Consider the following 25,601-nt stretch of genomic DNA (forward strand, 5'->3'; position numbering starts at 1 on the left):
CCCTGTCCTCTGCCAAGTGACCCTGGACGGCCACAAATCCGTGCAGCACGTGACAGCACGGGGAGAGCAGGCAGGGTGCAACGGGGACATAAGAGCACAGGACAATGGGGCTTTGGGGACGTCGGGGCAGAAAGCAAAGCCGTCCCTGCTGGGCTGCAGGGCAGCCGAGACCCCCAGGACACCCAGAGCGGGGCAGGACCGGTGCAGGACAGCCTGTCCCCAGCCGCAGGACACGTGTGGCAGCAGGCGGGTGACACAGGAGCCGGGGGCACAGCGCGGCCAGGCTGGCTCCAGGTCCCTGAGCCGTGCCACCCCTGCAAGCCGGGCTGGGACAGTCACGGGGGGGAGGAACGAGCAGCCTAAAAATAACCCCGCGGCAGGCGGCGAGGTTGGCAGGTCCCAGCGGACCGGGGTGAGAGAGCAGCCCCTGGGGAGGCCCCAGGCTCCGGTCCCCTGCGGTCCCCTCCCGGGGGTGCAGAGACGCCCCGGTGCCAGCAAGGCCTCCCCAAAACGCACGCCGGGAAGGGGCTGCAGGGAGCAGGAGCGCCCCCGGGGCAGCCGCGGGGGCAGGCGGAGGCCCGAGCCCGTCCCGCAATGGGGCACGAGCGGACAGGCCACGCTCAGGTCCCCCGAGGAGCTGCAGGCGATACGCCCCCCCGCCAGCCCCACGGCTCGATGGCGGCACCAGGGTGGCACCCGAAGCTCCAAATCCCCCTCGGTTCGGACCTCTGCCTGGGCCGCCGCAGGGCTTGGGGGCAATGAGGCCCCCCCAAAGAGCCCCCCGGGCAGCATGGGCCGGCTCTCGGCCCTTTCCCAGCTTACCCAAGAGCGAAGCAGCCGGCCCAAGCCCAGCTGGGGCTGCCCCCTCCGTCCTGCCCCCCGCTCCCGCCCCGGCCCCTCTCCCGCGTCCGAAAAATCTGCCTGAGATTGCTTTGCCTCTCACGGCAGCGACGAGGCCGGGGCGCATGGCACCAGGCCGGGCGGCGCGTCCAGGTCCTGCCCATGCCCACGGCCCTGCTGCGGTCCCCCCGCCTCCCACCAGCCGTGCGGGACCACACGCCCCTTCCCCAGCGCCGCAGCCCCTCGCAGCAACGCCAGCGCCCCACGGAGCGCCCGGGGCCCCCGGCCACCCCAGCACTGGCACAGCCCCTGCCCGGCCCGGGGGGCTGCCGGGGGACCAGGCTCGGCCCTGGGGACACCGGCAGCTGCTCGTTGCGGTCTGGGCCTCGGGGCACCGCTCCGTCCGCGGAGGGGGGTGCCGGGGAGGGGCACTGCACACACCACACTGCACACGTCGCACTGCACGCCCCAGCCCAGCCCAATGCTTGCACCCCGTTGCGTGCACCCCACCGTGCACCCCGCCGCACAGCCCCTGCCATCCTGGTGCACCCCCCCCCACTGCACTGCCCCCCACTCCCCCGGACAACGCTTCTGCCGTGCCCCTGCACCCCCCAGCCCACTGCACCCCGCACTGCACCCTCCCCATTGCACAGCCCGCTGCACCCCCCCCCCACGCCCCCCTCCCCAAAAGCAGCCCGCCGCGCCGGGGGCAGCTCGGGGCCGGCGGCTCCTCTTACCGGCGGTGCAGGGAGGAGGGTCGGGAGCGGGGCGGGCGCGGCACCCCCTCCCCTTCCCGGTGCCGGTTCCGCTCGGTGGCGGAGCGGATGCGCTGCGGGTGCCGGGGGGGGGGGGGGGGGGGGGGGGGGCGCCGCCGCTGTCCGCCCGCCGGTGCTGAACCCGGTGCCGCCCGCCCTGCCCCGGGGTCCCGCTGCCCCGGTGTCCCGGGGTCCCCGTGCCGGCTTCGCTCCGCTCCGCTGCCAGAGGCGGCCGCCCGGCCGCGGCTGCTTAAATACCGCCGGGCGGCCGGGGAGGGAGGAGGTGGGGGGGGGACACCGGGAGAGCCCCCGCCGCTCCCCCCGCCCGAGCCCGGCGCCGCCCCGCTTCGACGGCGCGGGACGGGGACACGGCACCCCGCTGCCCCCCCGCCCCGTCCCCGTCCCCGGACCCGAGCACCGGCCCCGGCTTCGCCCCGCCGCCGCCCGGGCCCTTCCCCCCCCCCCAACCCCGGCCGGGGCCGCCTGGCCTCAATCACCCCGGCCGCGGGGTCGGTCAATTCGCATCCTCAGTAAAGGGAAAAATAAAATAATTCATCAAGCCAACACCGACATCAGTCCCCCCCCGCCGGAGCCCCGCTCCGCCGCTTTCCAGCGCGTCTAGGAAACTATTCGGGTTTGGGTCCCCCCCCCCCCCCGCCCCGAGGGCGACAACAAGATGCGATTTCTCAGCAGCGGGAGCCGCCCGTCTCGGCTGCGCGCCGGTCGGGGGGCGCCGGGGGCGGCCGCCGCCGGCCAAACCCGCCCCGTCTTGGGCCCCTGCGCCAGGCAGCGCGTCGGCTGCGCGGCCCCGGTGGGACGGGCCTTACCGGGGCGGGTCGGACTCGTCGCCGCTGCTGGGGCCGCTCTCCTCGATGGTGAACACCACCCTGGCGCCGTCGGGCTCGGCGCCGCGGGCCGCCTCGGCCGGCCGGTAACCCGACGGCGGCGGCGGCGGCGGCAGCAGCAGCGGGCTCCCGGAGAAGCGCCGGCGGACGGCGCTCACCGCCGGCCCCGACGGGGCGGCCTGCGGGCAGACGGCGCGGCCTGAGCCCGGTACCGGCGGAGCTCTCCAGGGTGCTGTGCCGGGCGGCTCTGCACCGCTCCGCTCGGCCGCCCGCACCGGGCACCGGAGCCGCTCCCCGGTAACGGGGCGAGGCGCTTTGGACGGGGCCGGCCTCACTCCAACCACCCCCCTCCCCGCTCCGGGAGGGGCCGCCACTTCAGCACCCCCATCGGAACCCCCCCCCCCCCCCGCCAACCCATCCGGGACCCCCGCTGCAAACGGGGAGCGACTCCCCCCGCCCGTTCTCACCGGGTGCCGGTAGCGCACGGGAGCCCCCTGCCGGGCTCGGTGCCTCGCTGCAGCCCCGGGGGCACCGGGCGAGCAGCGCCGCGGTCGGGGGGGAGGCGCGACCCCCCCCCCGGCCTCCGGCCCGGGGCTGCCGAGTAGCCGCCGCCCCCAGCCGGGGCAGCGGGGAGGGCGCGGGGGGCCCGACGGCGGCTCGGCCCCGCATGCACCCCCCACCCCGGGCTCGGCCCCCCCCGGAGAGTCCCGGACCCCCGCCGAGCGCTGGCCTGGGCCGCCCCCCCCGGCCGGTGGAACCCCCCCCCCGGAGCCGTCGCGCACTTACGCAGAGGCTAATAATAATTAACCGCCCATTAGGGGGATAATTAACTCCTGCTGAGTGCCGTAATCCCGGTTATTGCTGCCCTCGGGCACGGCGCTGGGACACCCGCACCGGGGACACCGCGCCCCCCCCACCCCCCCCGGTACCCCCCCCCCGGTGCCCGGGGCCTCTCTCACCTCCGCGCTCAGGAAGGGCAGCGCCGTCCGGCTCCGTCGCATCGCGGTGCCCCCGGCCGCCGCCGCGCCTGCGGGACGCGGTGCTCAGCCCCGACGGCCCCGGGGGCTGCGACCCCCCCCCCGGGCCCGTGCCGGTGGGACCCCCCCGGCCCGCACCCTCGGGACGCCCCGTCTGGGCCGGGGCAGGTGGGTGGCCGCGACCACATCCACGCACGGGCTGTTTACACGGTTTTTTCTCTTGGCACTGATTTACGGGTGCCCGCTGCGCCCCCGGGGTTAGCCCCGACTCCTCGGCCTTGCCCGGACCGCTGACAGCTGGGGCGAGCGAAGCCCCGCACCACCCCGCTGGGCACCCTCCTGGCTGCGCGGAGAGCACCTGGGCCTGAGGCCACGGGGATGGGCCTGGCCACCATCCGCCAGGGCTGGGCCGTGCTCAGACCTGCTGCACCGGCTCAGGGCATCCGCCAGGCCACGAATCCCTCGGCACCTTGCAGGAGCCGCCGGAATGATGTCCCGGGGTTCCCCATTAGCCTGCAGCCCCGAAGCCCCCCAGGCTCAGCCAGGGCCCAGCCCAAGGCCCTCGTGTCCACTCAGGAAAGCTTTTCTGGGCTTTTCCCACCTGGAAGAAACCCAATTTCTCATGGTTGAACCCCTCGGTCCTCCCAGAACTGGGATGAGAAGCAGCATCAGCCCAGGGCCACGCATGCCAGTGAGGGGGGCTCAGCCCCATCGCGAGGCGGATGCCCAGCTCGCCGCCCCCCAGCCTTCCCTCACCCTCACCCGCAGCCCCCGGGGGTAGCCCCTTACCGGCCACCGGGTCCGCGGCGCCCTGCAGCCGGAGTGCAGCGGAGCAGAAGGAAGGCTGCGTGCGTGCCTGGCCGCTCGCTCCCTCCCTTCCCACCCCCTGCCGGGGGAGGCCGTGCGGCACTGCACGGCGTGGCACGGCACCGCACGGCATTGCACAGTGCTGCACACCATTGCACGGTGTGACGCAGCACCGCACAGCGTGGCACGGCACCGCACGGCCTTGCATGGTGTGGCACGGCACTGCACAGCATGGCACAGCACGGCACAGCACCGCACGGCCTTGCATGGTGTGGCATGGCACTGCACAGCACGGCACAGCACCGCACAGCGTGGCATGGCACTGCACAGCACAGCACAGTGTGGCACGGCACTGCACAGCATGGCACAGCACCGCACAGCGTGGCACGGCACTGCACACCATTGCACAGTGTGTTATGGCACTCCACAGCGTGGCATGGCACTGCACAGCACAGCACAGTGTGGCACGGCACTGCACAGCATGGCACAGCACCGCACAGCGTGGCACGGCACTGCACACCATTGCACAGTGTGGCATGGCACTCCACAGCGTGGCATGGCACTGCACAGCACAGCACAGTATGGCACAGCACTGCACAGCATGGCATGGCACTGCACAGCACAGCACAGCACTGCATGGCATGGCACAGCACTGCACGGCACCAGGGCCAGGCCACCAGCTCAGCCCTGCTCCCGCGCTGACCCGTGGCCCAGCCCAGCGCCAAGGGACCCCAAAGGGCTCAGGACCCCCTCGCTGGCCCCTGGAGCGCCCGCAGCTGCTGGGGCCGGTGGCTTTGCCCCCGCGCAGCGGGGAGCAGGGGACACAGAGGGTCCACAGAGGGGCAGTGCCCCGGCACGGAGGGCTCCAGGAGGGCTGGCTCCCTGCACCCCTGCCCACTGCCAGGACCCCCAGCCTTGGGGAGGGCCCTCGAGAGCAGCACCCCCAGGCGATTTGGCGAGCGGGGAGTGAAACGGGCTGCAGGCGGCTTGGAAAACAGGGAGAATCAGCCAAACTGGCAGCTGCTTTATTCACCAGCGCGGGCATCCCCGCGGCATGGCAAGGCCGGGCTGCCGGCGGCCGCCGGCTCACCGCGGCGGGCAGCGAGCGAAGGGGGACCCTTCCGTCACCTTCCCCTGGCAAGGAGAGAGAGAGAGAGGCAGTGAGCGCCCTGCGGCCAGGCCCCCGCCGCCCCCAGGGCAGCAGGCAGCCCCGCGCAGGCACCCGCCGCCGGCGACGCACCAGGGGCACCTCGTCCAGCCGCCGGAACCGCGGGCGCCCGTGCCGGCACAGCCGCACCAGCAGCACCGCCGCTCCCGCCGCCAGCACGGCCGCGAAGAGGCAGATGACGACAACGAGGCCGGGGTTCGTCTTGGCAGGGGGCAGCGCTGCGGGGGCGAGACGGCGGGCCGGGCGTCACGCCTGCGGCCCGCTCCCGGCCACAGACAGGGCACCCCGCGCCCCATGTCGCTCCCGCCACGCGTGCCCCAGCCCGGGGCCGTCTCCTACCTGCGGTGGGCACGGTCCCCGCTGCCGGCTGCGACGCCGGCGCTGCAAGGGGAAGAGCGAGCCATTAACCACGGCCCCTCAAGCGCCGCGTGGGAAAGCGGAGCCGCCCCGGCCCTGCTGCCGGCCGGGTGCCCCGTCCCACCCGGCTCCGGCCGGGCGCCGCAGCCTGCTCCCACCCGCGCCGCTCCCAGCCCCGCTCTCACCCGAGCTGCTGGCTGGGGTGGCTGGGGTGTCCCCGGGGCTGGGGCTCACGGCTGGCGGGGCCAGCCCAGGCGAAGGTGGGGTGGGTGCTGCGGCCGAGCCGGATGGAGGCTCCGTGGCCGTGCTGGACGGAGACACCACCGTGGCCGTGCTGGACGGAGACGATGCTGCAGCCGAGCCGGACGGAGATGATGCTGCAGCTGAGCTGGACAGAGACACCACCGTGGCCGTGCTGGACGGAGATGCCATGGCTGTGCTGGATGGAGGTGCCACTGTGGTCAAGCTGGACGGAGGCTCCGTGGCCGTGCTGGATGGAGACACCATGGCCGAGCTGGACGGAGACACCATGGCCGAGCTGGATGGAGACACCATGGCCGAGCTGGACGGAGATGCCGCCGCGGCCGAGCTGGACGGAGATGCCATGGCTGTGCTGGATGGAGACACCATGGCCGAGCTGGACGGAGATGCCGCCGCGGCCGAGCTGGACGGAGATGCCATGGCTGTGCTGGATGGAGACACCATGGCCGAGCTGGACGGAGATGCCGCCGCGGCCGAGCTGGACGGAGATGCCATGGCTGTGCTGGACGGAGACACCATGGCTGAGCTGGATGGAGATGCCGCCGCGGCCGAGCTGGACGGAGATGCCATGGCTGTGCTGGACGGAGACACCATGGCCAAGCTGGACAGAGGCTCCGTGGCCGAGCTGGATGGAGACACCATGGCCGTGCTAGACGGAGATGCCACAACGGCCGTGCTGGACGGAGATGCTGTAGTTGTTGCAGAGCCAGCTGAGCTGGATGGAGATCCCACCATGGCTGAGCCTGCTGGAGACATGGTAGTTCATCTTGGAGAAACGGGCAGAGAGGACCCCCATGGCGTTCCTCCAAGGGAAGCGCCGAGTGCTGCCCCTGGGGAGGAGCGGGACGGGCCAGGGGCCGCTGGCTGCCGAGCGGTGCCCAGCCTCGCGGGCAGAGCGCTGCCGGCATGTCCGGGCCGATCCTGCCCCGCCAGCAGCGCTGGGTGCCGAGCTGGCTGCCAGCCCAAGGCAGACGTGGAGCTGCTGGGGCGTGTGCAGCGACGGCCCGCGGGGGCGACGGAGGGGCTGGAGCAGCTCCCACGCGAGGGGAGGCCCAGAGAGCCGGGACGGTTCAGCCTGGAGGAGAGACGGCTCCGGGGGGCTCCGATCCGCGTGTGTAAATACCGGACGGGAGCGGGGGCAGAGGTGGGCGGCCAGCACGGACGCGGCCCCCGCCGTCGGGACGGCCTTGCTGCCGGCCCGGCTCGGCGCGAGCAGCACGGTGGCCGGGCGCTGGGACACCCGCCGGCCCCGCAAGGAGGCCTCCGGGGGTGACGGGCAGGGCCGGGCAGGTGCCACCAGCGCCGATAACGCCCTTATCCACCCAAATCCTGTTTGCACAGGAGGAGCCGGCACAGCACTGGGACACGCTGGAGCCAACGGCCCGGGGACGTGGCCAGCACCCGCAGCCAGCACCCAGCCCGGCCGACCCCGAGGATGGCACCTGGGGTCCCAACAGCCCCCCAGAGCCCAAGGACGGGCCGTTCCCATTCATCCACTGTCGCCCGCCGCGGCGGGGAGGGTTTCCTTGTCCCTGGCAGCGTAGACTTTGTCCTCCCTAGCCGCAGCCGGTGCCTCCATCGCGGTGCGCGGCGCTGGGCCAGCGCGGGGAATTCGCCGAGCTCCCGGCTCCCGCTGCTCCGCTGCGGGAAACTGAGGCGCGGGGCGGCCGCGGGAGCTGGGGGAAGTGGGACCGGGACTCTCCCGTGCCGCGACAGGTCTCGGCGTCCTCGAGGAGCGGCTCGGCCTGGACGGAGGCGCCGGGCAGCGGGCACCAGGGGCGGCGAGCGGCGGGCCGGCGGCGAGCCCAGGGCAGAGCCGGGCGCGCCGATGCCGGTTCCCGCGCCGGCACCGGCAACCCCGGGGCTTGGAAGGACGCCGAGAGCAGGGAGCCTGCTGGGGGCCCGGACTGGAAGCGGAGAGCGTGCGAGGACCGGCACCGGGAGAGCCCGGGGTGGCGGGGGGGAGCAAGACGCAGAGGGCAGGGCCTCCGCGGCCCGGTGATGCCGAGGCGGTGCCGGGGCGCCCACGCCGCCGCGTGCCCCAGCCAGCCCAGCCGGTTTGGCAGCACCGGGGCTCTATCCAGGCTGCAGGAAGGGCAGAGCGTGCCATGGTTCCCCCCCACCTCTCCGTACCCAGGATATCCCAGGGGACATCGGGCGCCTCCCGGTACCCGTGGGCACCCAGCACAGCCCTGTCCTGGGGGGTCACCCGTTGTAACCCCTGGAGCTGGGAGCACGTGGAGCTCCCCGGGGCCCGGCAGGGCAGGGCGAGTGCGTGGACCCCCACCGGTGCTCAACCAGCCAGGGCAGCACACGGACCCCCTCGGCGCCCATGACTCCCCCCCCCAGGATGCACAGCCCCCCCCCCCATTGATGCCCAGTGTCCCAGGCGCTGTGCCCCAGGGTGCACAGACCGCCCCCTCGACGCCCGGCATCCTCACGCCCCCACGGTCCTTTTAGGATGCCCAACCTGCCCCCGACCCGGCCCCCCCCCCCCGGCCCCCCCCCCCCCGCCGGTGCCCGCTCACCTGCGCCGAGCACGGCCCAAGCGCAGCACAGCAGCAGGCCGAGGGCGCCCCGGGCCATCGCTGCCCGCCCGCCCGCCCCGCCGCCCCGGGGCCGCTCTGCCGCCCGCCCCGCCGCCGCCGCCGCCTTTATGCGCCCCGACGGGGCGGGCGCGTCCCCGCCGCGGCGCCCCCTGCCGGCGCCGCCGTGCGCCTGGGCTCCGGGGGGGGGGCGGCTTCGGGGTTGGAGCAGCTCCCCCCCCCCAGCCGTGCCTCAGTTTCCCCCGGGGGAAACTCAGCTGCCCCCGGGGACGGTTTCGCCCCCCCCGGGGCGGATCGAAGGCGAGCGCCGAGCAGCGTCGCATCCGGACGGCGGGTCCCCGGCGAGCCCCGGCGACGGGGAGCGGTTGTTTACGCGAGGCTGGGAGGACGCTTGCTCCGGCGGGCCGCGGCCAGCTGGCTCGGTCGGGTCCCCGGGAGAGGCCTCGCTCGCCGCCGCCGGCCCTCGAGGGGGCCCCCGCGCCAGGCTCCCCGCCAGCGCGGGGCGGGAGCAGGGCCGGGCCGGCAGCGGGGCCGTTGCTCCGTGTTTGCGGAGCGCTTGGAACAGCAGGAGCTGGAACAGGGTAGATAAGAGCAGCGGTGGCCGGGCCCGGCGCCAAATCCCGGCGCTCGCCCTCCTTCCCCGCGGGCTGCAGCGGGGCCGGCGACGTCCCCGTGCCCCCCGCCCCATCCGGCATCGCTGCGCCGCAGAAGCTGTCCCGCTCCGCCTGTCCCCGAACGCACCCCGACGTCCCCCCCGCCCTCCCCGAACCCGCCCTGGCCCCAGCCGCGGCCTCCAGCCTCCACCTCGCGCCTACGGGAGGCCGCTCGGCAGACGGCACCGGGCGCAGCGTCGATGGGGAAACCGAGGCACGCTCGCCGTCCTCCCCGGCCCCACGCGGCAAAGGCAGCCTGGGCGGAAGCGGCGGCCGGGATGCAGCCCGCGGGGAGACGGCCCGTCGGGGCACGCGCCCCGTTTCGGCCGGCCGGGGAACGGGTCGCGGCGCTCAGCCCCAGCCGCGTGCCGGGGCAGCGGCCCCGAAGTGGGGCAGCCCCACGGCGCTCCTCCCTGCCCCGCGCGGGGCCGTGCCGGGGAGCTGCGCCCGGGGGTTTGACCCAGGGACGCGGCGGAGCGGGGGGGCGCTGCCGGCGTCGCGCCGGTGCGAATTTGGGGCGGCCGGGGGCGGCTGGAGCCGGGCCAGCCCCGCAGGTGGGTGGACGCGGAGGAAGAGGAGCAGCGGGGAAGCGAAGGCTGGCGGGAGCGAAGGTCCCCCCCTGCCGAGGGGGGCTGCCTTCCACGTGGGGCTCGCGGCGGGACCCCCCCCCACAACACCCACGGGGACCCCTGGAGACCCTCGCCCCAGCCTTGGGGGAGCCCTCACCACCCTGAACCCCCCCAGGACACCCAACGGGACCCCAAAAGCACCCCTCAACACCCACAGGGATCCCCTGTGACCCCACAGCCCCCCCACCAGGCTTGAGACCCCCCCCACGACCCTAGAGCCCCCCATGACCCCCAGTGGGACCCCAAAATCCCCCCCACAACACCCACAGGGACCCTTGGCGACCCTGGAGCCCCTCCCTACAACACCCACAGGACCCCAAGGACCCCCCCCCCAACCATAGAGCTCCCTGTGACCCCCAGCATGACCTCACCCCCCCAAGACACCCACAGGACCCCAGGGCCTCCCCTCCAGCCCAAGAGACCCCCTCAAGACCCTAGAGCCCCCCGTGACCCCCAGCAGGGCCCCAACCCCCCCCCAACAACACCCATGGGGACCTCTGGCAACCCTGGAGCCCCCCCCACAACACCCACAGGACCCCCCACAACTGGAGAGCCCCCTGCGACCCCCCCACAACCCCCCACAACCCTAGAGCCCCCATCACCCCCAGCAGGACCCCAAAACCCACCCCCAACACCCACGGGGACACCTGGAGACCCCCCATGACACCCACAGGACCCCCCCGACGACCCCAGGGCCCCCACTCCAGCCCCACGAGCTCCCCCCCCCCACGACCCCCAAATCCCCCCCACACCCCCACCGCCCGCGGGGACCCCCCAGCCGCCCCCTCCCACACCCCCACCGTCCCACAAGCCCCTTCGCCCCAAGATGGCAGCCGGCCGCCGCGCCGCTTCCTGCCCGGCCTGTGGCGCCGGCGGCGCAGGCCCGGCCTTCCCCCCCCCCCCACCCCCAAAACTCCCGCCGCGCCCCCCCCCAACCTTCCCGGTCCCCCCCCCCGCCCCGGTTCCCCCCCCCCCCGGTGGCGAAGCAGACAGCGAGAGGCGGCAGCTCCCGGCGCGGGCTTTACTGGGGCCTCACTGGAATGTGGCGGGCGCGGGGCCGCCGCCGCCGCCATCCCGGGCGCGGCCGCCGAGGCCCGTCGGGGGTCGGGGGGGGGGGGTCCCGGCGCCCCCCTCAGTCCGTTGTGGGGGGGGGAAGGAGGGATCGGGGGTCATGGAGCCCCCTCAGTCCATCAGGTGGGTCCCGGCGCCCCCCTCAGTTCATCGTGGGGGTCGGAGGGGTCCCAGCGCCCCCTCAGTCCGTCGTGGGGGGGGGGGAAGTTGTGGGGGTCCCGGTGCCCCCTCAGTCCGACGGGGGTCGGACCCCTTTGCTCCAGTCCGTGCCCGGGAAGGGCAGCGCGGTGGAAAGGCTGGGGGGGGGGGTCCTCTCCCTCACCCCCCCCCGCCTGGTACCTCCAAGTCCATGGGGGTTTTCCAGCCCGGAGAGCCCAGCCCCGACGGCGGGGAGGGCGCTAAGTCCACAGCGGGCCGAGGAAGAAGAGGAGGAGGAGGAGGAAGAAAGGGGGGGGTGTTCCACCACGCTGCTCTCAGTCCACACCAGCAGCGCCGGCGCGGCAAAAGGTGGAGGGGGGGGGGGAAATGCCCCCGTCCGTCCCCCCCCCCCCCCCCAATCAGGTCCATCCGAGGGGGCGTCCGAGCACCCCTCGCTGCAAAGTCCGCGGCGGAGGCGCAGCGGGGCGGCACCCTCAGTACGCGGGGACCTGGTGCTGGTGCTGGGGCAGGAGCTGGCAGCCGCTGTTGACGTGGCTGAGCACCTTCTGCTTGAGCTGGGCCACCTGCTCGCGGAGCAGGCTGGCGGTGGAGGCCAGCTCCGTGTTCTGGCTCTTGAGGCTCTTCACCTTCTCCTCCAGGCGGGAGATGCGCTCCAGCTTCCTCTTGCGGCACTTGGAGGCGGCGATGCGGTTCCGCAGCCGCTTCCGCTCCGCCTTGATGCGCTCCTGCGTGTCCATGTCGATGGGCGACAGCGGCGGGCTCTCGCCGAAGCTCGACACCTCCGGCACGATCTGCGGCTCGTCCTTCAGCGGAGGAGGAGGAGGAGGAGGAGGCGGCGGCGGCAGCCGCGGCGGCGGTGCCGCGAAGGGGCCCGGCTCGGCGGCGTAGCTCACCGTCGGGTAGCTGCTGAGGTTGGCGTAGACGGGCGGCTCGGGCGGCGGGGCCAAGCCGGCGGCGGGCAGCTCTGCCCCACCGGTTCCTCCTCCTCCGCCACCACCGCCGCCGCCACCGCCTCCCGCCGCCACCGCGCCGGTACCGGTACCCAGCTGGTTCTGCTTGTGCAAGTCCTCCAACGCCTTGACGAAGCCCTCGGCGAACTCCTGCTCCTCGGAAGCGGCCGCCTTGGAGTAGAGGAACTGCCCGCTGGTCGGCGTGGTGGTCACCAACCCGTTGGACTGGATGATGAGACGCTCCAGCTCGGGCGACGCCAGTTTCAGCAGCCCCAGCTCGGCCGAGCCCAGCAGCCCCACCGCCGCCGCCGCTTCGCCGCCCGCCGGCCCCGCCGTCGCCGCCGCCGCCGCCCCGGGCGCCTTCAGCGCCGCCGCCACCTGCTCCGGCAGCGCCAACCCGAGCCCGTCTTTCTTCATCATGCTGCCGCCGGGGAAGGGCAGGAGGAGCCCGGTGCTACCGGAGGACGGGGCGAAGCCGCTGCCGAGGCCGCTCAACACATCATCATGGTAGAAGGGTGTTTCCATCCTCCTCCCCCGCCCGGCTGCGGGGGACGGGGCGGGGGGGAAGGAAAACAAGGAGGAGGGGGGGAAAAAAAAAAAAAGCAAACAACAACACAGAGGGGGAAGGGAAGGCGGCCCGAGGCGAGCGCTGCCGGGGGGGGAAAGGGGAGGGTGGGGGGGGGGAAGCCCCGGTAGCACCGGCCGCAGCCCCGGTGCTGCGCGCGCGCGCACACGCGTCTGCCGCCGCCCCGGCCCCCGCGCCGCCTTAAGTACGCGGCGCCGCCGCGGTGACCTCACCGAACCGCGCCCCCATTGGCTGCAGATGACGTCCTTGCCCGCCCACATTTGCATGGAGGGGGCGGGGCCTCGCCCGCTGCTCTTCCCGCCCCTCCCCCCCACTCTCCCGGCCCGCCGTCCCGGGAAGCGGCGCGGGGAGGGAGGGGGGCGGAGGGGGGAGTCGCCCCGCCCACTTTTGGCTCCGCCGTCGCCGGGGCGACCGGCGGGTAAACGGCACAACAGCGCGAGGGCCCCTGGGCTGACGTCATGGCGGGGGGGGGAGGGGCGGTCACGTGGCCCCGCGCCGCGCGCCCGCCGCCGGTATTTATAGGCACAAAGGTTGGGGGGGGGGGGGAGAACAGCACCGGTACCGACGGGTGGTACCGGGCACCCCTCCGCTCCCCGTGCATCCTCCACCGGGCATCCGGCCCCGTGCACGCTCCCCGGGGCAGCCGGTGCTTCCCCGGTGGAGGTGCTGAGACCGGACACAACTCATGGCTCTCACGCCAGGCCGAGCGGGGGCGGGCACCGGAAAAAGGCTGCGAAGAACAACCGAAAACCGGCCCGGGGGGCGGGCCGCGCTCCCCCCCCCACCCACCCCCGACGGCAGCGGGGGGGTCCCGGCCGGGGCTCGTCTTTACCGGCGCCTCGGCCCCCTTTCGGGCGCTACCTGCGGCCGCGGCCCTGCCCTCCCCCGGGGGAACCGCGGCCACGGCGTGCGTGCCGGGCCCCCCCCGCCGCCGCCGTCCCGCGTGGGCCCGGCTCCACCCCCCCCCCCCGACGGGGCGGACGGCGGCGAAGGAGTTAAAGCGGAGCCGGGGCCGCGCGTCACGCTCGGGTCGGGCCGGGCCGCGCCGCGCCGCGGGCGGCTGAGGGGGCGGATCGGCGTCAGCGGTGACGTCAGAGCGGCTCCGCGTGGAGCGGCGCGCGGCGCAGCGCGCGTGGGGGGGTGGGAGGAAGGGGGGGGCCGGCCGGGGGAGGAGGGCGCGCGCGTGTCCGCGGGGAGGGCCGCCCACGCGGGCGCGCGGCCCCGAGGCACGCGCGGGCGCCTCCCACGCGTGTCCGCCCTCGAGTCCGTGCCGGAGCTGGGCGCGTTACGGGGCGCGGCCGCGTTAGCGGGTTCGGACTTTCCGTCCTGGCGAAACGCGGGCGGCGAGCGAGCGCGGGGAGGGGAGGGAAGGGCGCGGGCCGGCTCCCTGCGGGCTCGGGGGGACGCTCGTGGGGCAGCCCGGAGCCCGGCGCGGCGCGTGCCCCCTGCGCACCCCTGTGCACGCCGCGCCGCGCCGAGAGCACCCGGCGTGCACCCCCTGCGCACCCCTGTGCACACCTCGCCGAGAGCACCCGTTGTGCACCCCCCGCGCGCCCCTCGTGCACGCCGCGCCTCGCTGAGAGCACCCGGCGTGCACCCCCCGCGCACCCCTCGTGCACGCCGCGCCTCGCCGAGAGCACCCGGCGTGCACCCCCTGCGCACCCCTGTGCACGCCGCGCCTCGCTGAGAGCACCCGCCGTGCACCCCCTGCGCACCCCTCGTGCACGCCGCGCCTCGCCGAGAGCACCCGGCGTGCACCCCCTGCGCACCCCTGTGCACGCCGCGCCTCGCCGAGAGCACCCGCCGTGCACCCCCCACGCGCCCCTCGTGCACGCCGCGCCTCACCGAGAGCACCCGGCGTGCACCCCCTGCGCACCCCTGTGCACGCCGCGCCGCGCCGAGAGCACCCGGCGTGCACCCCCCGCGCGCCCCTCGTGCGCGCCTCGCCGAGAGCACCCGGCGTGCACCCCCCGCGCGCCCCTCGTGCGCGCCTCGCCGAGAGCACCCGGCGTGCACCCCCCGCGCACCCCTGTGCACGCCGCGCCGAGAGCACCCGCCGTGCACCCCCCGCGCGCCCCTCGTGCGCGCCTCGCCGAGAGCACCCGGCGTGCACCCCCCGCGCACCCCTGTGCACGCCGCGCCTCGCCGAGAGCACCCACCGTGCACCCCCGCGCGCCCCTCGTGCGCGCCTCGCCGAGAGCACCCGGCGTGCACCCCCCGCGCACCTCGTGCGCGCCTCGCCGAGAGCACCCGGCGTGCACCCCCTGCGCACCCCTCGTGCGCGCCTCGCCGAGAGCACCCACCGTGCACCCCCCGCGCGCCCCTGTGCACGCCGCGCCTCGCCGAGAGCACCCGTTGTGCACCCCCTGCGCGCCCCTTGTGCGCGCCTCGCCGAGAGCACCCGGCGTGCACCCCCCGCGCACCTCGTGCACGCCTCGCCGAGAGCACCCGGCGTGCACCCCCCGCGCGCCCCTGCGCATGCAGTGCCTCGCCGAGAGCACCCGGCATGCTCCCTGCACGCCCCTTGTGCACACTGCGCCTTGCCGAGAGCACCCGGCGTGCACCCCTGCGCACCCACTGCGCGTGCCATGCCTTGCCGAGCACCCGGCGTGCACCCACTGTGCACCCCTCGTGCATGCTGCGCCTTGCCAAGAGCACCCCGCGTGCACCCCCTGCACCTCACCGAGAGCACCCTGCGTGCACCCCCTGTGCACCCTGCGCCTCGCCGAGAGCACCCAGCGCGCGCCCCCGCGGGCACCCCGCCGCCCCCTCCCCGCCGCAGCCAGCCAAAATGAGAAACAGCTTTGGTTTTAGGTGCTTTAATCAGTTACAGAGAGGAACGAGCGGCCCCCGGGCCTCGCTGCAAGGGGGGCTGGCCGGCGGCCAGCGACGCGAGCCGCGCTCCGGCCCGGCCCCGCGCAACCCCGCCGGGGCACCCGCGCCGCCCGCGGCACCGGCTTGCAGCACAGCCCTTCGTTTTTCCTAACGAGCGTTTAATTAGGCCCTGCCGCCTGCCCTGGGAAGCGGCGGCCGGTGACCCGGAGGACGCCGAGCCCGCGTCCCGGCTGCTGTTCCCGCTCGCGCTCGGCCCGCCGCCTGCCAGCGGGGCTGCGTTTACCCCGGTGCCCGGCCGCGCCGCCGCTCTTCCTCCCAGCCCCACGGCGGAGATCCTCGCTCTTCCTCCTCGGCAGCGGGTGCAGCCGCGGCAGCTCCAGCGGGTGCAAACGGCCCCGGAGCGGCTCGGTGCCCCTTGGCCAGGGGAGCGGGAGCAGCTCCCCGAGGGCAGCGGGCTGCGCGCAGAGCCGGGCTCCCCCGCCACCGCAGAGAAAGCCGCCGCGCCAGCCCGAAACCCCGGCCGCGCCGCCGCTCGACGACCAGGCTGCACGTGGAGGAAGAGCAGGCGCTCCGGCCAGCACCTGCCTCCCGGCCCCGCTACCCCGAAAAAGGGAACGGCCAGCAGAGCGTTGGCTGCCCCGCGCGCGCGCAAGGGAAGCGGCGTCTTAGTCATCGCGGCAGGGAGGGCAGCGAGCCGGGGCGCGAGGGCTCGCCAGCCGCCGAGGGGGCCGCGCTGCCCCCGGGCACCAGGGGCTTGCAACAATCAGAAAAAGACAAAAAAAAAAAAAAACACATTAAAAAGGAAAATGAGGAGGAGGATTTGACGTGTATTTTTAGTTGCTTAGCGCAGCCTTGAAATATTTCAGCGGCCACTCCCTCCGCGTTGCAGGCGGCTGGCGTGTAACTATTCCTGTGCTGTCTCCCAGACGCAGGCACACAAGCATGAGTCACGGCCGGCCGCGCCGCGCCGCCAGCGGCTCGCCGGCCCCGTGCGAACACGAGCGCGGGGCCGCTTCCCGCCGTGCAGCCCCCCCGACCCACCCCGGTTTTCCGGCCGGGGGCCGCTCGCCCTGCCAGGCCGCGCGTGTCCACGCCGGCATCGCGTCTTAGACCTTTTCCCTCCTCTCCGGCTGTCGCTTTTATCTCGCTCCTCCTTGCGTTCGTTTCAGACGCTGCGATGGGGCCGGATTGGAGCGCCCGGGTTTGTTTGCCGCACGCCGGCCTCGGCCACCCTTTTTGGGACAGGAAGGCAGTTTGGGGAGCGTGCAGGAAGGACCGAAACCGCAGACTAGCTCTGCGTCGACAGAAGGGCTGGATGCCCCTCGCGCGCGGTTATCTCCGACACAGAACCTGCCGCCGCGTCGCGTGCGACGGCTCGGCCTGAAAACACTCCCAAAGAGGTGGAAAGAACATGGCCCAGGATGCAAAGAAGGGGGAGGCAGTAAGGGAACACCGATAAGGAGCACGGTTGTAATTAAACAAAAGCAGAACTTAATGAGCTAAAACGCCCGACCCCAAGCTTCGCGAGGAGATAAGGCGCGCTTAGAGGACTCTACCCTGAGCCGAAGCCAAAGGTCCCATTGTTCCAACGAACATTATCTGGCCAGAACAGACCGTAAATCCAGACACTACTGCAGTTGTTTCCTTTTTCATTAGGGCAGCTGTAACACATGGGGTTTCTGTGGCTGGAGGCAGGGACGAGAAAGGGAGGGAGCAGGTTGGGAAGGGAAAGTCTGACACAGGGCTCAGCCTGTGCTTTGTTAAAATGCCACATTGGTGTTTACTTTGAGACGGAGTTTCCAGGAGGGAGGACACATGTGCCCTGTTCCCACTGCCTGGAGTTCGCTTCTTGGCAGAAGAGCCTCGCTTGGGATGGGGCTTTCGCTGCCGACGCTCCGAGGAACAGAGGCCACGCTGACGAAAGGTAGCCACGCAGAACACGCAGCAGCTGGTTTTAGAGACCAGAGGTTTAGCCAGTCTGCTTGGCTGTTTATTCTTTATGCTAGTGATAGAAGAAGGGTTTTTACAAGGGTTTGGTAAGGCCCAGCTTTGTTGCAGACACAGGAAGGAAGTCATTTTCTACAGGTTGGCGATTTATTCCTACTCACCACTCAGCAAAAATTCTGTAATCATTCAAAAAAATAAGTAGATAGAAAAGCGTGCACTTCACTTACTTTCTCTTCAAAACAGCGATGATGACAGAGTGGACCTCAATATGGGAGTCCGTTGTAAAAAAACCCAACACCCCCCCCCCCCCCAAGTTGCTCACAGTATCTGCTTTTACCTTCAAATTAAACATAGTCATTCAGGAAGTGGAGGCAAGATCTACAGCCTCGTTCTTCCCCCGGTAACCCTACACAGGGTTTCAGTTCAGATCAGCCAGGATATTCTGCAGGTACGTTTTGCTCATGGGACACTGCACCTTTGAGATGGAAGACTTTAAGCAACCTGACCTGGAAATTCACAGGAACTTTCCTGCTGACCTACAAGAGGGGCACGTTCACACTCTGGTCTCTGGCCCCAAGGAAAGATATCTGGACAGTTAGTAGAAAATGAAATGACAGGTACTTATAGTGAAGTCAATCACTACACACCATGAGAAATAAGCTTTAAAACAAACAAACAAACAGTCTCAACTCAGGAATCTGACTGCAAGACTTCATGTCACAGGCACAAGGGAGAGAATATTCAAAGCAAAAAAAATTTAAACTTAACGGTTCCAACTGCTTTTCAGGGAAAAAAAAGGAAAGAAAAAGCAATATAGAGTAAGGGGCATATTAGCCTTCCACAGTAAAACATAAAAACCCCTTTCCTTTAAAGGAAACTTCTAAACTGAAGTCAAAGGAGAAATACTACTAATTGAGAATCCCTTATTTACAACAAAGCTCTATGGAAAACAGCCCTTACAAAGGCCAATGCAACATTCATCCCAAGCTCTCCCCTTAGCCTGTGCTCTAAGGCACAGGAGAGAGACAGAACGGACCAGCCAGAAAGGAGATGGCTTAAATTTTTGTTTTTTTTTAAAAATGAACCCTTAAGACCACTCACGTAAAGATACAACATTCTCAAGCTCAGTGTTGTTAAATCAAAGTGTTTGCATCTGTTACAAATGCAACAAGTTTCCCAAGTTTCAAGTATAAAAACAAAACAAACCATCCTGAAAAAGTGTTTGCCTTAGTTCTTAAAACACTATACAGGATAACACTAAATTAAACCTGATGACCCTGAAGAACTAAACAGCATTTTCACTCTCAGGAAAAGACTGAAGTTAGGTCCTCTACCGTAAGTGATTTTTTTTTTTTGTTTTAAAGTATTTCCAATTACAAATTTTCTGAGTAAAAGAAGTGAACTTCACTTTACCAGATTAGACTGTGAGGGGCTTCCAAGCAACATGATTCTGGCATTGAATAGCTAACTAAAGACTAGAAATTTAACACTTTTGAACGCATGGTAATCCTGAGGTGATAAAACCAAGCAGCATCCCAGCACTGTCTCTGGCCAGGCTGCAACACAGCTTCTCATTGCTTTGCTGATTGTCTGCCCGGCTTTTTTTCCTGCTGGCCTCTTCCACTGCCTGGTATTCCTCGGCCACGGCCACCAAACACACCTATGGGGCAAAAAACCAAACCAAAGCAAAAAAACAAGAAAAACAGGTGTAAGAACATTGGTGTAACCCAGCAACACGTTTCCCAGCCACTCAGAGCTTTACACTCGTTTATACTTTGCCTGAATGCAAGCCTATCTTCCAGTTTTTGCAGAAGTAGAGACAGCGTTTTTAGACTTATCCCTTGCCAATTCCAGACCCTGTAGTTTATTCACTAGGTGCATAAAACGTATCTCCCCACACCTGCAAGTTCAGCGATGTTTCCCTGCGTTAACATGTACTCTACTAGCCAGCTGTGCTAGCATCATAAATTAAAGTCTACTGATTTTGAAAAATGTAACAAGAAAGAGATACTGAGTTTTAAATCAAGCAGAAGCATCTGTCACCAGGGGGATTAGCAGATTGTACTGTATCCCATGAAAGCTGCAAAACCAAACCAAATGCAATGAAGAGGGTGACTCAGTCACAAAACTCAGCTACAAAACAGAAAATATATCCCACTGTCACTGCCTCGCTTTTGGACAAAGTGATCCATCAGCACACGGAGAAGGCACTGGATGCCATGATGTCAGAAGACAGCAATAACCAAGTGTTGCAGCAAGACTCTGCAGACATATGAGCACCCTCACACCTGGGAGCTACTTCCACTTTTGTCTCAGGAGCTGCTAGCGCCCCTCTTCCCCCCCCAGCTGAACAAACTCACTCAAAATGGATAGAATGAGATTCTAGGCCATAACTGTGAAGTTTATTTCAGCACATTAGCGATGAAGGGACTGTGAAACCACCCCTCCAGTGATCTTTGCACAAAAATCGGAACTCAAAGGAGGCCTGCTCTGGGCAGGAGACTTTGCTCTAGAGCCCTCCGCTCTGGTTGCTTAGCCCAGATCACAGGCCTAAACTAGAAGGGGGCAGGGAGGGGAAGCAGCTTCTAACCCCGTAGTCCTTGGGATGCTCACAGAGCTCCAACTGCTCCCAGGGAAGCTGAGCAAAGACTACAGTACTTTTGCTTCTTGGCTTGCCAAATTCAGAAGACGAAGGATTACCGGTGTCAGAAACAATAATCCTTTCAACTGTGTGCACAATTATAGCTTTACTTCTGCCTGCTGGCCTCTCAGCAAAATTGTCCTCCTTTTTTTTTTTTCCCCCCCTCTTCATGTCTCAGTAATGAGAGCCAAACCTTTTAGCTAATTAGCAAATGCCAAAGCTTCCCTTTAAAATATTCCATCAGCTAATTTAAGTTGCACATCAAAACAGCAGGGAACTCCACCTCAAACAGAACTCGGCTCTGCTCTCCACAAGGTGGATATTTCCACAGCACAGGCAGCAGAAAAAACATTTCAGCTAAAATGTTTGTCCAAACAACCATATCCAAAAAGCTGCTATGCCAAGTGCTTTGGACACCGAAAAGGGAAGGAGGAAAAATAAAGGCGCCTTCAGATTTGTAAAGGTCACTTTTGCATGTTCAGAGCTTTCAGGAGATAGCATGCGCAGCAGAAGTCATAGGGGTTTTTCCTCTAGAAGTCCCGGGAACTTGTAGGCATGGCCCTTCACGTGTCCCAGAGTGGCGTGATGGCCTCAGGTAGATCACAGCTGTCCTACCAGAATTCCTTGCATAGTCAAAATGCAGACAGCTTGTTAAGGGCGCTGCGCAGAGAGACTTCGCCCTTCAGTGTCTCAGTCCCCAGGGCTCCTTTTAAAACCTACCTTTCCTAGGCCAAACCCGATTTTGCTGTAGCAATACAGCGCACTCAGGATTTGGAGCTCCTACTGCCAGCAAATCCTGTATTAAGAGCAACCGTCGGGCTGACAAAGGGGGCTAGTGAGGTGACCACAAAGTGAATCTCAAAGGAGGCGCGAGCAGGAAAGAAGAGAAATGGTTCGCAGGCTTCCCAGAGGATAGTTTTGGCAAAAAAGGACAAAAATACCCCCAAACCAAAGCGTTCCAAGATAACCTAACCATTTTCAGCAGGAGAGGGGAAGGAGGTTCTGTGACCTATTTCTTCACAAGCGGTAACCTCCCCTTATGTCAGAAGCATGAAATTTGCGTAGAGCAGAAAGGACATAAAGCCTCAGCTATATTAAAAAAAGTTGGGGGGGGAGGGGAAGACCAATCAGAAGATCAAAAGCACCATCATAATGGCAGACAAGATGATATTTTTCTACCACTGTGATGGTCAGAGCCCAGTGCATTTTCAAACAGAACAGCCACTTGTTTGCCTCCCAGACTCGCTCAGCTAGCAGACACCAGAAATTTTGTAGGGACATGCGCAAGCCCATATTCTTCAACTAGCCAGAAGGGGTAGAAACAGTCAAGTTCAGAGACTCTCTTAAGCTCCTACCCAACCCCAGAAACCAGAAAGGCACACCCCTTGCATGTCTCCTTTGTATTCTTTGGCTAAGGCCTAAGCAAGGCAGTGCACTCACTCAGCTAGATCTCGCACAGGAACAACTCCAGCTTCTCACCAACAGCACTAGGTTTAAAGGTGAGAAGCAACAACCATTTCTCGCACAGGATGTGAGCTTTAAAGGCAACAACCCCAGTCACTCCACTCAAGAGCGGAAAAGCAGACAGAATCGTTACCTCGTCCAGCACCTCCAACTCCACGGCCCTTCTGCTGTTTCTGCTGCTGCATCCCACCGCGACCTCTGCCCTTCGACACCACCTCTTCCTTCACCATGTCAATTATTTCATCGGGGATACGCAGGTATTTAATTGTGCTGCCACGAATGTAACACTCTGGCATTCTCCAGAACTTGTCACCATCCTATTAGGGAAGCAAGACGTTAGGCTAAGGACAGGACCACGTGCATTTATACTACTTTTTGGCATTTGAGTATTTCCATTACTTCTGGAGAGCGTGACAGTTGCTCCACTCTTTTCTGAGAGCATTATCCATAAGTAGTCACAAAAGTGGATTTTCTCCAAAATACACAGCCCTATAACCTAGAAGGGGAAAAGGCGTTCAGCCACGTGCCGTTAAAGTTTCAGTTTGTTCCACAAATGCTTGTAACACTAAAAGAATATGAAAAAAAAGATGCTGAGGAAACAGAGCCTCCCCTTCACTTCTCATATAAGAGGGGAATTGAAAGTAGGAGTAGAGGCAAACGTGATAAATCATACACAACTGCTATGAACAACAAACTTGGGCAACAAAACACAGTCCCAGCAAAGGCGTATGCCCAGAAAGATTTCTTCTCCAGAAGTCTCAGCTGGGAGTCACCTCTTTCACTGCTCTGGGGTGTGGATTGAGCAGCGAGGCTGCATCCGGAGCCAGCTGGATGTGGGGTGTGTGCCCACCAGATGCGTATTAATTGGAACTATGGAAAATAAGGAGCTCACAGATCACATACAGAATAACTGGTATTCAGATGCCAAGTTATGAAGCAGCCAGCTGTCTGTTTCTGTTCATTAGTTGCTTAATTAAGTTTTGGGACCCTTCTAGGACGCAGCCTAGGAGTACTTCAGCTCCCAAGTAGCGAGCGTGGCGGTGGGAATAGGAGTCAAGCGTCTGAGCTGAACAACAACTCGGCTGCCCATGATGTAACTGGGAGGAGGGAAGGAGACCCCGCCTCGCGTGGTGAGCTGCGCGCCGCCACGGGAGCCTCGGCTCGGCAACAGCTCCGTGTCAGGACTTGGCTGCCTACGAGATCACTCAAGCCCAGCTATTCTCGACTAACAGCATGGGGCCAAGACGCCTGCTCTGTAACATCCCAGAAGAGTGGGTTAAACAAGAATGCCTCGTTCCTCTTCTCTCAGGAGAGGATGGTCCTCCTCTGGAGTTATTTGGGGCAACTCTACGTGCACAAACAAGTCCTTCATGCACAAGACGGGACAGAGAGAAACAGTCGTCTTCAAAAAGACACCCAACAAACCCCACCCTGCCTTGGATCCTCCTAGCTGCTCTTTGGCTCCAGATACAGGAAAGGATTCAGCCAGGCTCCTTGCTTCCTCGTTCCGGCCTCCCCGAAGTAAACAAGCTGCCTCCCAGGCTGGGATTGCCCTTCAGACACTGCTCCGTGCCATCTAGTGGCCAGTCCCCATCAGTGCCACCACCACAACCCCAGCGACAGCTCAGACTGAGCTTTTACCGGGGTCAGGAAGCGCTTGGGCATTTAAGAGGGGCAGGAACATAACTGAAAAGCCCGACTGATTGGCTGATATAGCAAATACAGCTGTAGGTAACCCTGAGGACAGCAAACTGGAGGTACAGCTCCTCCCACAAGAGAGCATAAAGCAGCAGAAAGCTACTTCCCAAAGAGATGCCACTAACGGACAATTTCACCTGTGTTGCGAGCACTGACAAAGCTTTGCTGTCTGTTATCTCCTCAATTAGTCCCCTCCTTTATAACTTGGAGGGGGGCACTTTCCTATTTGTCCTGCCGTGGGCCAAGATCTGCCTGCAAAGATCTGAGAGCAACTGCTCTACTCAGCTATAGCAGGTCCTCCCCAAACCTTATCTTTACGCTGTCATATTTATGTGCACGTGTGTCTCTGTGCCCTAGCAACGCTGGTCAAAACTTTCTTCTTGTGGAGCCAGCTGGTACCGAAGGTTTGAAGGAGATTTTTTTTGAAGAACGGGGTCTCTTTTATCAGTCTCCCCTGCAGACCTTTGATGTTCGGAGACAGTGGAAGAGCAGCAACAGCTGACATCCACCTGGCTGCAGTTCCCACAGCTCACGCAGCTGCGCCCAGGCTGTTTAGGGACAAGACCAGACACTTCTGACTGAGGTCAAAGCCCAAAATGCAGATCACAATCTTCTGTAGTGCCTCTGGCCAAAGGCAAAAGTACCAGACAATACAGAACCCCAGCATAGGTAAACAATGGGCTCCTGTTATTTTTAATGTGGAGACTTACAGGGTGCGAGTTAAGAAAGTTAAGAGTCAGTTTAGCACCCGAGGGAATACAGCAGACCTTACTTTGCAGACAGTATGCAACTGATAAAGCTTCTGTCCATCGAAAAGCCAGGACAGCATCAAGGTGCCAGCTAACCACCATCCCCCTTCAGCAGCCCACCGACCTGCACCGAAAACCCTCTTAGCAAACAGAACGCAGTCTGAGGCTCTGTTTTAGAGAAAGCCATCACACTTTACAGCTGTTCTACTTGGTTGCTTGCGTCTCTTTGTTACGATATAAAAAGCAGTATTAAGTTCACATTCCTGGCAGAAGTCCCGCTTCCACAGCGAGCATAACCTCTCTGAACCAGGGCAAAGCCCACGCGATCGCCTCCGGCGCACGGACGGGCGCGGGGCATCGCTCAGGAAAGGCAGGACGCGTCCGCGGGCTGCCGGCTGGCTCGAGCGCGGGGCCAGGCCCGCAGCCCCGGGACCGGGCCGCCGCCCGCCTTACCCTGGACGTGCAGATGACTTCGCGCAGGTTGATGTTCATCCAGTTGTCGCAGCTCACCAGGTGCCCGTTGTAGGTCTCGCCGTTTTTCAGCTCCACCAGCTGGAAGAGACGGGAGTCACCGGGCAGCCGCCGCTAACGGAGCTCGGAGGGTGAGGGGGGGGGGGGAGAGAGGGCGGCACCGGGGGCGGCGGCGAGCGCCCGGCCGGAGCGGCCAGCGGAGGCCCGCGGCCTGCCGGTACTCACCATGGGGTGGTTCTGCGCCGTCTTCAGCAGGGACAAGGGCAGCTGCGAGGGGAAGAGAGCACAGAGGCCTCAGGCAGCGCCGGGGCACCGGCCGCGCCGCGCCGAGGCCCTCGGTCCCCGCCCGGCCGCCGTCGCTACTCACCATCGTGCCGGAGCCGCCGCCGCCGCCGCGCGCGCCGGGCCCCGCCGCTCAAACCGCCCCCGGCGCCGCGCGGGGCCAATCAGCGCCCAGCGCCGCGCCGGCGGAACCAATCAACGCCCGGGGCGCCGCGCCGGCGGAACCAATCAACGCCCGGGCGCCGGCCTCGGCCGTAAAGCGACGCAGCGGCTCCTCGCTCCCGCCCCTTCAGGCACGGGGAGAAGGAGGGGAAGGTCCTTTCGTTTTCACGACAGTGCTGCAAAAGCAGCGGTGAGGCGAGGAAGAGGCGGCCGCGCTACCCACAGTGCCCCGCGGCGCCGCTGCCCCGATCCCTGCCGGCACCGGCACCGTCCCGATCCCGGTGTCCCTGGGCAGCCGCCAGGCAGGAGCTGTCCCCGTATTTGCCCCCGTGGGAGGAGCGCCTCCCTGCGTGACAAAAAAACACATAAAACAAAAAAGCTCTGCAGTAGTTTTAACCAACTTCCGCCCGTTGCCCATTTTTTATCGACCCAGGACTCGTTCCCGGTACCGAGCTCACGGCAAAGGGGCGCTCGGGGGAGCCCCGGCGGGACTGCGGGGCCCCGGCTGCGGTGCGGTTCCCGCATTCCCGGTGGTGTTTGCCGGGCTGAACCCTGTTTCCACGCGTTTTCAGCCCCGTCCCGGGGCCCTGACTGCCGGTTTTGCCGGTAAAGCTGCTCGAGGCCCTGGGGCAGCCAGCCGCCATGCACCGGCCCTCCGCCGCCGAGCGCCTTCCGCCGCGGCGGCGGAAGCGGCAGGGCGCGGGCCGCTCTGGGCAGCCGGGCGGAGCGCGCTCGTTGGCGGCGCGCG

At 66.5% G+C, this 25,601-nt stretch overlaps 3 protein-coding genes across 5 annotated transcripts; all 3 read right to left on the minus strand.

Annotated features, from left to right (window-relative positions):
• Positions 1-5,218: 5,218 nt before the first annotated feature.
• Positions 5,219-8,620, minus strand: CIST1 (colon, intestine and stomach enriched 1). Of its 3 annotated transcripts, none has more exons than XM_068920173.1 (5): positions 8,539-8,620; positions 5,935-6,753; positions 5,732-5,773; positions 5,465-5,610; positions 5,219-5,358 (listed from the first exon to the last, which is right to left on the minus strand). In XM_068920173.1, exons 1-5 carry the CDS (start codon positions 8,594-8,596, stop codon positions 5,311-5,313), a joined length of 1,113 nt encoding a protein of 370 aa, XP_068776274.1. In that variant the 5' UTR covers positions 8,597-8,620; the 3' UTR covers positions 5,219-5,310. The 3 variants fall into 3 exon arrangements, with proteins under 3 accessions (XP_068776274.1, XP_068776275.1, XP_068776273.1); XM_068920174.1 differs by having other exon boundaries at positions 5,474-5,610; positions 5,935-6,756; positions 8,539-8,617; XM_068920172.1 differs by having other exon boundaries at positions 5,935-6,756; positions 8,539-8,617.
• A 2,841-nt stretch (positions 8,621-11,461) lies between these two features.
• JUND (JunD proto-oncogene, AP-1 transcription factor subunit) lies at positions 11,462-13,416 on the minus strand. The gene has a single exon (XM_068920076.1). The coding sequence runs from the start codon at positions 12,868-12,870 to the stop codon at positions 11,542-11,544; it is 1,329 nt and encodes a 442-aa protein (XP_068776177.1). The 5' UTR covers positions 12,871-13,416; the 3' UTR covers positions 11,462-11,541.
• Positions 13,417-17,891: 4,475 nt separating this feature from the next.
• Positions 17,892-25,538, minus strand: LSM4 (LSM4 homolog, U6 small nuclear RNA and mRNA degradation associated). The gene is made up of 6 exons (XM_068920424.1): positions 25,303-25,538; positions 24,777-25,199; positions 24,635-24,676; positions 24,392-24,490; positions 21,625-21,808; positions 17,892-19,046 (listed from the first exon to the last, which is right to left on the minus strand). The coding sequence occupies exons 2-6, from the start codon at positions 24,777-24,779 to the stop codon at positions 18,958-18,960; spliced, it is 417 nt and encodes a 138-aa protein (XP_068776525.1). The 5' UTR covers positions 24,780-25,199; positions 25,303-25,538; the 3' UTR covers positions 17,892-18,957.
• Between the last annotated feature and the right edge of the window lie 63 nt (positions 25,539-25,601).

This window comes from Struthio camelus, chromosome 26 (genome assembly GCF_040807025.1).
Source record: "Struthio camelus isolate bStrCam1 chromosome 26, bStrCam1.hap1, whole genome shotgun sequence".
NCBI classification, from domain to species: domain Eukaryota; kingdom Metazoa; phylum Chordata; class Aves; order Struthioniformes; family Struthionidae; genus Struthio; species Struthio camelus.